This window comes from Aplysia californica, unplaced genomic scaffold, assembly GCF_000002075.1.
Source record: "Aplysia californica isolate F4 #8 unplaced genomic scaffold, AplCal3.0 scaffold00013, whole genome shotgun sequence".
Taxonomy (NCBI): Eukaryota; Metazoa; Mollusca; class Gastropoda; order Aplysiida; family Aplysiidae; genus Aplysia; species Aplysia californica.
This window is the reverse complement of record NW_004797283.1, coordinates 164,245-176,744: the sequence shown is the minus strand read 5'-3', so window position 1 is coordinate 176,744 and position 12,500 is coordinate 164,245. Positions and strand designations below refer to the sequence as shown.

The 12,500-nt window shown below is 41.0% G+C and overlaps 1 protein-coding gene across 3 annotated transcripts in view; it reads right to left on the bottom strand.

Moving 5' to 3' along the window:
* Positions 1–175: 175 nt before the first annotated feature.
* LOC101861861 (zinc finger protein 236) overlaps positions 176–12,500 on the bottom strand; it is a 14,636-nt gene continuing 2,311 nt past the window's right edge. Inside the window, exons 2-6 of one of the 3 annotated variants that reach the window (XM_005090114.3) lie at positions 9,732–11,575; positions 6,840–7,076; positions 5,008–5,242; positions 3,059–3,160; positions 176–2,324 (exon numbers count right to left, since the gene is read on the bottom strand). In XM_005090114.3, the coding sequence (XP_005090171.1) occupies positions 1,576–2,324; positions 3,059–3,160; positions 5,008–5,242; positions 6,840–7,076; positions 9,732–11,552 (3,144 nt within the window). In that variant the 5' untranslated portion in view covers positions 11,553–11,575 and the 3' untranslated portion in view covers positions 176–1,575. The remainder of the gene's footprint in view (positions 2,325–3,058; positions 3,161–5,007; positions 5,243–6,839; positions 7,077–9,731; positions 11,576–12,500) is intronic. The other 2 variants (XM_035970590.1, XM_005090115.3) reach the window with 2 other exon arrangements.

The following is a 12,500-nucleotide window of genomic DNA, read 5'->3' as shown; positions in this document are numbered from 1 at the left end:
CCCCCCAGATAAGCACATCCTTACATTACAGTCAGCTAGCCATTTTCAGAAACATTTTTTCAACAGGTCTCAATGGATTTTCATGCACGAGTCCCTTCAATATGATACAAAGCCAGCCAACGCCTTTTGTCAAAGTAAGGTGGAGTTCATAGAACTGTTCCTTTTCTAATAAGAATTTTTTTTTTACATAAGAAGACAATTTTGAATTAACATGACATTACTGGCAGAAACAGCCACTTGGATTTGACTTAAGATTGCACATATTATAACCCCAAAAATATTACAAGATGTACAAATTTCGAAACCCCTTCCCTCACAAAACAGTATCCATGTATACACCTTCAGTCTAATTTTTTTTTAAAGTCCATTTTTGCAGCCTGCATCATACAATACTGAATTTTGTTGGGGGTTTTTTGCTCTTGTCTTCCTATGCTACAGCTTAGAGATGGCCAACAGTAAGACCTCCTAGTTTATTTTCCTTCTAGAACAATGTATCCTCCATTTTTCAGGTACCATAAAGGTATGCTTTTCAATACAATATTCATTCTGACCAGAATGTCTTCAGAGCTTTAAAGGAAATAATTAATCATTTCGTCAGAGGAAATAACAAGGGTCTGCCAGCTCTTCTTCGCCTTTCAATAGGCAAGGTTTCGTTACTGAGCACGATATACATACAGCAGCTCAGGCTCTCGTGCCCTCATCACAGAAAACCCAGCGTTTTGTTCGCATCTTCCATAGCAAAAGGATTGTGAAAAACCCTGATAAAAACCCAGGAACGTAATCAACGAACATTCCTAGATGAACCAGACACTGAAATGTACAAAATGATGTGCAAAGCAAGCACATCATTTCCTGATATTGTACTCTACGTCACAGACAAAAAAAAATAGTTGTTCAAAGTTCTTTAAAAAATGAGGTGCTTCAATGTTCCTACTGATGACACCTGAAGGGTTTATAATTAAAATGTAGTAGTTGCATTTTGACGCTTTACATAAATATATATCTACCTCTCTTTACGTCAAAAGAAAATGCACTTTCCCCAGAGCATAATAAGTTCTTTGTACTAGTCAGGTTATATCTATGCATTCTCAAGTGCTATAAAAAGGAGATAGTATTTTTATCTTTACAAACAAAACCATGTAATTCTACTTAAACCATTCCAAGGAAGACTGTCCTCAATATTTTGATTCACTAATGATAACAAGATAAATTTCCATTTGGCACAAATTTAGTTGTCTAATGAACCTGAAAATTTTTATGGCCTCTCCAAATATACAAAACAATTAGAACAGCATATCAATGACTTCACATTTTAGAGGAGCAAGCTCGCAGCACAAAATGATATGGCAACTGGTGTAACATGTTCCGAATAAAAAAACAAACAAAAAAAAACAAAAACAAGAGAGCTCACAACTTTTTAGGCAACATGAAAAAAAAAAAAAAATACAATATACAGAATTCACAAACAATTGCTGATCCCTATGAGCATGAAAAACAGTATTCCTATCAGAAATAAAAACACATTAACCATCCACATCATATGAGACTAACGGTTAAGATTTTAAAATTCAGTGCTCAAGACATCTTGCTTTTATCTGACAGATCGACTTTGCTTCGATAACGTCGTTTTGAACCCGGAACCCAGTCTGCGTCAGTATTGTCCATGTTCCCCCCATCGAACTCATCGCTGTCCGACTGCTGCATGTCACCAGCCTGAACCTTGGGCGAGCGGCGCTGCGACTGTCTCCGAGGTCTTTTGTCCACCATGTCGTTGACCTCTTCCTCGTACAACCTCTTCCGCGTCATGGCTATCTCCCCCTCCTCCAGCTGCTGGCCTAATCCAGCGTTGTTTAGAGGCTGAAAGTTCATCATGGGGTTTCCCATCCCAGGTTGTTCCATCATGACCCCGTTGACGGCGTCCTTGTGGAGATCCCCCTGGTGGTGGTGGGGGTGATGACCCTGGTCCGTGCCCCCCTCCTCCTCCTCGTCCGTGTCAGGGTTCTGGATGACAAATGGTTTTGGAGCACCATCTTGTGGCATCCCCGCCTCCCCGGGAGCCCCCGCCCCCTGCGGGTAGGCCCCCTCTTCCTCTTCTCCTTGAGTGATTTTACGGGGGATGGACTTGCGTCCCTTGCGGCTGAGCTTCCCGTCCCCGCTGTCTCCCCCGTCCCCCGGGCTCAGACACTCCCCGTCACCGTCAAGTGGTCCAGAGTCGTCTCGGGCTCGCTCCGACAGGGAACTCAAGAAGTTGACTGCGTCCTCCTCCATCACATCTGTGGTCTCATTGAGGCCATGCTTCACTTTTTTATGACGGTTCAGGTTTCCTGAGAGAATACAAAAATACAACACTAAATACGATGCTCAACATACATTCTTCAAGTATATTGTTAAACCAGATTTCATAATGGTCACCATTATTTCAAAGAGCGGAAGGATTTATAAGTGCAAAGTTCTGCAAGACACAAAAAGCTCAGTTCAAATGCATTCCTCGCACACTGTAGTTCTGGGGAACAGTTTTCTGATAGACCTTTCGTAGATATACAAGCAAGAAAGAGAGCTGCATGGAGGACAAAGATAAAGCACAGGGAAAGGATGCAACCTCTGCATCAGACATCACAGCATACGAGTGCGCGCAATCCCCCCATCCCTTAATTTAATATTAGTGACAATGAAGATACCCAAGAAGGATATTTTTAAATCATAAAATGGCTTCATGGTGGCAAAAAGCAAGAAGACAAAAATAAAAATACAAACTGAAGAAGGAAAAACCTCAAACAAAGTCTGTAAACAGTACGTTGAACAAGTCCTTTCCATAAGTTAGTACCTGATACCTTGTCATTAAGCTAGTCTGGGTTCTTTTTTTTTGGGGGGGGGGAAAGAAGTTGAACCTCAAGCCCTATTATTGAAAACAGCACCCTGAGAAAATGTCAACATAAAAGACCAAAGTTTGAAACTAGGAAGAAGAAGAAACTTCACTACACAAGAGCAAAATTCTAATCATGAAAGTTACTTGCCACAGCATGAAAACTTTGAAATCCCCTAAAAGAAAAGAACGAACCTTTGAGGGTGAATGCGCTTCCACAGAAACACATGTATGGCTTTGAGTTTGTGTGCATGTGCATATGGCCTTGCAAGTTGTGGTATCTTCCAAATTCTTTACCTGCAAAAATAAATATAAAAAAAAACAAAAAACTGAAAGGGCAATCAAAATCACAAAAACCAACTGATATATAGAAAATGAAACCTCCCCCCCCCCCCCTCTGAAAAATGCAAAAAACAACAAACCAACCCCAAAACAAAAAGACAACTGAAGCCAGCCAACAAACTACAATGACAAAAGCCATCTCCTAAATCAAAAACCCCTGTCAACAGCAAAATAGTTTAAGTGAACTTTAAACTGATTACAGGCTACAGAAGAAATTTCAGTAATTCTAACTCAAAGTAATTTCAAAGCAGCCACCAAGAAATTTCAGTACCTCTAAAAGTGATTTCAAAGCAGCCATCTTTTGACTAATATACAGACTTCAACATAAGTTAAGGACCACTTGCAAACACTCTGAGTGGTCTTCTTGGGTCGACCAGCACGTGGGTGTTCTTGAACTGATCCAGAGACTTGACGGCGTTGCCTCAGGCAGACAGTGATAAAGTGTGACACTGCAAGCCTACTGGCAACTTCTCGGGCCCCAATTCCATCCTGCAGAAGTGCCATAGCCCTGGCACCATCAAAGTCTCTCAGCTTTCGTCTTGGTGGCATGTTGATGCGAAACTGGATTTTGCGCAAACAGTAGCTTATATATTATATTGCCACCAAAATGAGCACATTTCGAGACCTCCGTTTATGACGTGCACCAGAAATTTCAACTGAGGAATATCCGTGGTGTTGCACACAAGTCGATAAAAAAACAGCAAATTTGGCAGAAATTCCCAGAGGACTTCCGTGCTGCACGTGGTGGTGTTGGCCCTTCAGAGACTTTAAGTTACCCATTGGTAACCCATTAACACTTTCAGAGAAAAATTTTTTGAAACATTCCTTGCTGTCTTTTTGGGGGTGGGTTGTTTTTTTTTTTAATCAGGGCTGTCTGTCAAGTGGTCCTTAACTTTTTTGGAAGTCTGTAAATATCTATCTTTATCATGTCTTTTTTTGCATTTTTAAAAACATCGCCTGACCTTGAAATTAGCAAACAGACTAGTTGACACACAACAAGCTTTTGGGGCTGACTAACTAACAATGCTCATGCAAACAGGGGTCTCTTGCTCCTTTTTTGGTTTGTGTTTTTTTTAACGAGCTGTTAACTGTTAACTTCAAATATGCAAAATAAAAAAGGCCATTTTATGACCTGAAAAATTTCATTCTGCTCTTCCCTGTATTAATACCACACTTCTATATATTTAGCCCTAGTTTCTTCCTCATGAACGCATACTGATTTCCAAGGGAGCATTCAGTCTAGACATGACAGAAGAAAAGGGGTAGAAATGTACAACCAACAACTACTCGCACATCATACAGAAAGATGCGCCTGCATAACATCTGAGAACAATAGGAACCAGATGCACATGCATGGGGATACGTACCTTCAAGACAAAGCATATATTCAAACATCATGATAATTTTTAAGGTCACAAATGTGACGGATTTGATACAACAAAAAGAAAATTTTCTTCTGAACCAGCAGTACATGTAGGTTCAAAGACTGATACTATAACAATGTTGAGTATCCCTAAACATTTCAGCAGAATTCCAAAACTGAGAAATTCATAAAGAAACAATATTAGGCAATTTTACAACATGATCATGACAGATGTAAATGAGACTTCTATAAGATAAAAGCTTTCTATCCTGTTTATACAAATAAAGCTCAGAGTGATGAAGGACGGTTTTGGAAAAAAGTAGGTCTAATCAAAGCTTTAAGTACAAAAACTTAAGAAAATGCAATCTGACAAGAACTTTCAACATTTCCGATACGCAAGCGGTATTTAAACCCACAAAGTCGAGAGCGCAGAACTCACCACAAATGGTGCACTCAAAGGGCTTGCGATCCGCATGCACCACCTGATGTGCCTTGAGGGTCTGCGGCTGGGTGAAGAGCTTTCCGCAAGTGTTGCACTTGAAGGTGCGATGCGTCTCGTGGATCAGTTTGTGCCGCTGTAGGTTGGCCCGCTGGTTGAAGGAGCGCCCACAGATGTCACATGTGTAGGGTTTGAGTCCTGTGTGGGTGAACTGGTGAGCCTTCAGGTGGTGCTCCTGAGGAGGGCAGCGGACGGTCAGCCAGTGTAGACATTATAACGTTAACTTTTGAGTGTGCTGGAAGAACATTCGGTACCGTTCCTCTAAAAGTCACAAACTGATCTATTTCATGTTGGATCTAAGACACTTTCCTGAACCATATTTATTTATATATCTGCTTGTATCTCCCTCTTGACTTTAAAAAAGTGCAAGCATGAATGAACGACCCGATCATGATTACCAGACCCACTATGAATACATTATCATTAGCACAAAAAAAAGCACTAATAGTAACAGAATTATCAAAATACAAAGAAAACTTTTGTTCTTATCATATGAACGCACAAAGTAATTAAAGTTCAGAACTACCAATAGACAGACATCTCCACACGTAAATGTCTTGAGTGTGGGGCTTGGCTATGTAATGGTTTCACAAGTGCAGCAAAGATCAAAGAACCACTTTCAATTGTTGATTAAACCAAAAACATGCCCTCGGAACTTTTTATTTAATTGTAGCTGAATTCCAGCTGACAATAGTAAATATGTTGCATCATGAACTGGACGTTTCATTCACGTTTTAAAAAGCACTTTTCGCACTAATGGTTTATCCGAATCTTTAAGACAAGACCATAGAGATGCTTCCCTTCCACAAACTACATACTACTATTGACACAGTGTGCACTCATATAAAATATTCCCTGTACCCAAAACACACGGTTGCCGTTGACAAAGGTTTCAGACAGCACTCAGTAAGATTGATGGAACAAAATGCCAAAATAAGGATACTGACAACGAAGTGAAACGAGGAATGCAGCATTGGGACTTATATTCCAATAAACAGAGATCAGTCCATCCAACAGCAACCCATAGATGTAAGTATCAAACCACAAAGCCTAGTCAGTAATTAAAAAGAAAAAATTAAGAAGCAAAAAAGACTCAGTGTGTACATACCAAACAATGTGTTTAATATGAAGTGTTGGTTTGCACTTCACATGTCCCAAGAATGTAAATTGTAATATAATTGATAGAAAAAGACCTGAACTGAACACATAAACAAAGTCAAAACCGTCTCTTAAATTTTTTTCCCTGGTCAAGGTGATGTACTAAAACCTTGTTGAAAACTATGGATAGAGTGAAGAAACTCCATGGCATACACATTAATCTGTGGAGGTACGAAATCTCTAAAAGTAAACATGGGCCTGAAAAGATGATGCATTGTTCTTGTTGGTTCCTTTACCACACTTTTGATGGCATTTAAAAACCGGTCGACGCTTAACTTTCAGGAAAGCGCTTACTACTTAGCTTGTGAACACCCCAATATCAAAATAAAATCCGAGGTCAAAAAGTGCTAGCAAAACAGCAGTTGCAGGGATCACAGCACAACGAGAGCTTCAAAATCACAGAAACTGATCAAAGAACTGCTTCAACAGTAAAATTGCGCCTCAACACATGATGTTCAGCAAGAGAACAAAAGTAAATTTAGTGCTATGTTAACTCCACGGAAGGAGCTGACACCGCGGGTTTCGGCAGAAAACTATGATCCCTGCAGTTGTCGTAACTGTGGTATGAAAGGAACCAGCGAGAGGACATCAGTGTCTGGCCATAGCGTGCTCACCTTCATGAAGTCCATACCGCACTCGGTGCACATGTATGGCCGGTTGCCATTGTGAGATTGCATGTGGTCCTTCAATTGACTAGGGTAGCGGAACTTGCGGTCACAGTAGCGACACATCAGTTTTCCCGGCGGGCCTAATTTGTCGTCTGAAAGCTTCAGGTCGTCCCTGTCATACCCCTCCATGGAGTCAAAGCTTTGGTTCTGATCTTGGAACTGCCGCGCCTCACTGATCAGAGCCTGAAGTGCACACAAAAGGGCAAGCAGGTCAGACAGATAGTCGCACTGCAATCAGTTCCCAACTTAAAGCACTTTCACACCAGATCCAGTCTTTTTAACAATGCTTTCCTATTATCTTCAATCACAGGAGATGATTAGATGCACTGCACACCTCTAAGATGTAACATATACGAATTTATGGATCAAGGTTCCCGCAAGTCCACACTTTTCTTTTCTAAAGGACATATATTATGAGCCCATAAAACGAATACATAAATGGCATTCATTGTTCGAATAAAAGGGAACCATGAAGAATATTGCATCGTCCATTCAAGCCTACTATCATGCAGACTACAGCTGCACCAGTCAATGAAACAAGGTCATAGCTACTACATAGAAGCCTTACATTACTTACAATGAAACATAGGGATAGAAATAGAAGGGAATTGACAACATAATCTACACCATGAAAAGTTCTGCCAAGCGGAAGGACTGATGAGACAAAAGATGCTGTTCCATGCTGACCTCTTCCTTCTTTTTCTTGACTCGTGTTCAAATTTCATTGAATAAAATTGACTGCAACAAGCATTTTCAAATAATGCAATGACATTAAATGTATGCTTGCTGAACTATAAAAAAGAAGCAAAACAAAAAAACACAACAAACAAGAGACCATATAATTCATCATGCGGCCAACATTGAACCTATCACAATATGCAACATAAAGGGAGCTTCTATCTGGAGATTTTTTAAAGCCTCTCATACAAAATGAATTTCAGTTGCTGCATGCAATACAACTTTCATGAACAACTTAATTCTGACAACTTCAAGACATGACCCCCACCACCCCTTGACTGCTAGGAGAGTGCAGACTTTTTTTCTTTCAAACCAATCTTGGGAAGTTTTGACACTGACCAGAATGCAAGATCAAGGCACTCCCCCCCCTAAAAAAACCCCCCCAACAACAACAACCAATCAACAAACTCATCTTGCGGTACAACCCTTGCTTCCATACTGACTTGCCAAAGTTGATTAGAGATTACATTTTGAAACATAAGTATCAATGGGGTTTAGTTTAAACATTATAATGTCAATGAAATAAGTTTAAAAATCTAAGAGCCAAATTTTGTAAGAGCCAGTGTCAGAAAAAAAGAGGATTATACAGACTTTCAACTTGATTTATGTTCACAACATCCACTTCCAGGGCAAAAATTATACCAGTGCTAAACTTTCATTTCTAGAAAATGTTTAAAAAAGGATTAAAACTTTTTTTAATGAGTTGAAGAGGCTCAAGAACTTCAACATTATGTAGAAATAACATTTTGGGATGAAAACTTTTGTCTCAAGTCGTGCACCATATCAATTGCACCAGTGCTGTTGAGAGGGTCATAAATCTGGGACACAGCAAAAGAACTTTCCTGCACCTTCGAGTTTAAGGCATTGTCATTGACAATGACCTCTAATCCAGTTTCTTAGTTTCATTAAAGAGCCATAGCAGATTTCGATGTAGCACTTCAGTTGACTCCTAGCACGAAAAAGATCCTGAGCAAGAATGACAAGATTACGAACTGTCAAAGATGAAATCGACTGTTAGAGCGAGTAGGCATCTTCTTTTTTTTTTAACCCTTCTATCCGTACGCCCTGGGGTCATTTTGTACCCCCTGGGTTGTATTCTTCACATTTTAGAATACTTCTAGTACGAAGATCTCTTTGAAACTTTCAGTATTTCTCAAAAAATTATTTTGAAAGAATGCTATGCAAAGTGTACGGATCGGATTAACGAGTAAATTCCCTCTTTGGAAGTGGTGGCACAGAGGTCCCCCACGTCGTATGGATACGATAGTAAAACAAGACGTACATACGGACAGGGTTAAAACCCCCTTCCCCGAATTCCTGTCCAAGAGCCCATTTTTTCAGTTCAGGGGAAAATTTCTTCAACTGTTCTTTTTAATTTTTAGCCTTTTCTTTTCTTACTTTGATAAAAAGCCCTCATTATCCTGAAGCCTGCCAACATGTTATTAAAAAAATATAAATATTTGTTGTTATGTCCAGACCTACCAACCCCTCCATGACCAAAAACAGTTTTCATCAGAATCTTCCCTAAAACTCTGAGTTTTGGGAAAAAAATTGGGAGTCTCCACAACCCTAGTAGATTCAGATTATGTTATCATGAAGCGATTGTGGCAAATAAATGTGCATACAAAAATGAAGACACGTAATAAACTGTATTCATCATTTATGATAACTGGTGTGTAGCCGATGGAAAAAGAAATCAAGGAACAAAAATGTATTTTATACAAATCCAATCTGGTTCTTCAATAGTCAAAAGAAAATCAGAGCGCTCTGATTTTATCGGAGTACCTGGCAGGTCTGTTATGTCTCTGAAGCACCTCACCCCATTTTAAATTGATATATATTCTGAAGTCATCAAATCAATTTCATTAGCTTTTCATGGATACAGTAACAACATTAAGCATGTCAAATGCTTGAGTGTCACTCTGAAATGTGGCCTACCATACAAAAAAATGATAAAAAGCTATAATTCTGTTAGGAAGTTAAAGTGAAGCAATCATAAGTATGTCAAAAAAGCAAAATCCAAATAAAAGCAAGGGAGTATACAGTGCTACAGGTTCTAAGAGGAACATGGACAAACAGTTCATCAGTAACGCTACTTACTGTCGGAGTTCCCATAGGTGGAGCAGCCGAGGGAGAGTGGTGGTGGCTGCTGCCTTGCTTGGAACGCAGGTTTGCACAATAGCCATTCTTCTCGCTGACCGCAGTGTGCCGCTTCAAGTGGGAGATTTGTGTAAAGCCTTTGCCACACATGTTACACGTGTGGGGCTTGATCTGGTCATGCGTCAGCATATGCGTGTTGAGGTGGCTCAGTTGCTTGAAGTATTTGCCACACTTCAGGCATAGATGAGGTTTGATCCCTTCATGGTCGAGGACATGCATGACCAGATTGTGTTTGGTGGTGTATGACTTGTCGCACTGGTTACACTGCCAACGTTTGGCATTGCCAACTTGTACATACTGAGTGTCGTCAATGCGCACACTAACTTCCATGCGCTCTTGCTCTAAGTCTTTTGCTTTCGCTTTCCTTTCCTCCATGAGCTGTTCATAGTTTTCTGGGTGCTGTGGATCAAAATGTTTGTTTCGGTACCCGTCACTGGTAGACATGATGCCCCTGTGCTGACTGTTGACTGGCTCAGCAGAATGCAGCTTCCCTGGTCGACTAACAATGCCCACAGTCACAATAGTCGCTTTATTTGCTACACACGTGGTCATAGTAGCCTTACCAGCAGAGTCCATAAAACTCGGCGATATAATTGTCTTCATTTTCGAGTTCTTGTTATAATCTGAGTACTCTTTGTTTTGCGTAGGTGTAGCCGCTGGCACAGGATCATATGGGAATGTAATACGTGGGGATGCGTGTGATGTTTGTCCACGGCTTCTTGAGTTTGATGTGCCGCCAGACGTTCCGCGACTTCTCCGTCTCAGGTCTTCGTTATCATCAGACATTTCTGTCTCAGAGTCAGACCTGTATATCTCCTTCTTTGGAATTTTTATTTTCAGTTCCCCTATATTCTCCTCATTTGTCTGTGAGCCTTTGTTGATAATAGAGCCTCGGCTCGTGCTCCCAAGAATGTAAAATTTAAATGGTCCAATGTGACGCCTTGGTGCTGGTTGGCTGTGGGATAAGTATTTGTGCTTAAACTTAGGCAGGGTCATTGATTCCCCTGGGTTTTGACCACCAGCTAGAGCACCATGCGGGTACGAGCCATGACGATCCATGTGCATACTGGCCAAGTACTGTTGCTGGGTGGTCGGCTCTTCTTTGTACGAGCGCGGAGACAGAGCCGGCAGGTGGCCACTGCCGTTATGTGATGAATGCTGCAGGATTGACGAATGCGGGATGTTGTTGAAGTTGCTGCTGGACGACATGCCAGGTGAGGTAGAACCCAGGGGGGATGACTTGGAGTAGTTTTTGCCAGGGACCTGTTCCGAGTAGGAAGAATCAAAGTGAGCGGGCAGGCCGCGGCTGCCAGAGGGCTGGAATGCATGCTGCTGACCTGCCAGAGAGGAGCTGATGCCAGAGTACAAAGCCTGGCTGCTCTTGGAAGGGTCAGCACTGCTGCTACCGCTGCTGGACACAATACTGCTGAAGCTGGGCAAGCGATCGGAGATAATCCCCGAGGCGGACGAGGGAATTGGCATGGGCAGGTGAGGACTCTGGTCTGGGGGATAGTCAGTGAAACGAGTCCGAAACGTGCTGGAGGGCAGACTCGACATTGAGGGCATGCTCGCCTGCTGTGAGTAGTTCATGTGAAATGGGGACATGGCATAACTACTGCCCCTCTGATTCTGGGGGAATACTGGGCCCCCTCCTGCAAATGCCATGCCCGCCTGCATCTCACTGGGTAGAGAGCTGGGAAAGTCTACAGGCCCATAGTCGTCACCAGTAAACTGAAACCCAGAGGGCGGTAAGTTGTCCATTCTGGCCTACCTGACGTCAAGGCCTGAAAAAAAACCCAAACAATTACATGATTGAAAGGAAAAATATATGCTATAATCCTAACAGTTTCAAATGAAATGCAAAATAAAAGCAATGCACATGTATAGGAACTTTTGTCATAAAAAATGTAAAATCAGGACTTCAAATTACTGATTTTAAGAATAAGAAAGTCAGATAGTGAAGTCTTCTTAAATCGAAATCTGTGGGGTTGCAAGATTTTCTTTGATAAAGTCGGGTTTTCGGGATGTTGCTCAAATAGAATGAAAAAAGGGGGATTTTATTTTCTTTCGATTTACTGCTGTATTCGGATTAACCATGTCTGGTTTACGCAGACTCCATAGTCAATGTTTTGTGGATGTACATGCAACGCGGGGGCACACTTCGATCGGTTCAAAATTGAAAGGTCTTTGCAGTAACGGACAATTTGTGTATCATTTTCATGAATGTAATGAGCACATTTCTATGTTGATGCTGACTCTTTGCATGTTGATGTTCTGGTAGTTCCAACTAAAATGTTATTTATAAACTTATTCTATTTTATATATGATTTACATATAGACATCAGTTACCACTGCTGACCTTTTTATCAAAGTTTGTACATTGACGATTTAAGGAAGACCCCGGGGCATTCATGAATAAACTGAATCAAGTATTATCAAGTCGGTGCTAAAAGTAAAAACATCTTTGACCTGTAGACTAATGCATTTTGAAGAGTATTCAGCCAAGCACTTATTCGTGCTAAAAACTCTAAAGACTAAACAACATTGAAAAACAAATACGAACATTAAAAAATTCAATCATATATAAGGCAACTTGATAAGCCGGGTAAAAATAAAAGGGAGTGTATACAGACCCGGTAACCGGGAACAAAGTCACAAAGTATACAGACCCGGAAGGGGAACTCTTTTGTGATTTCGGAGGGTAGAACT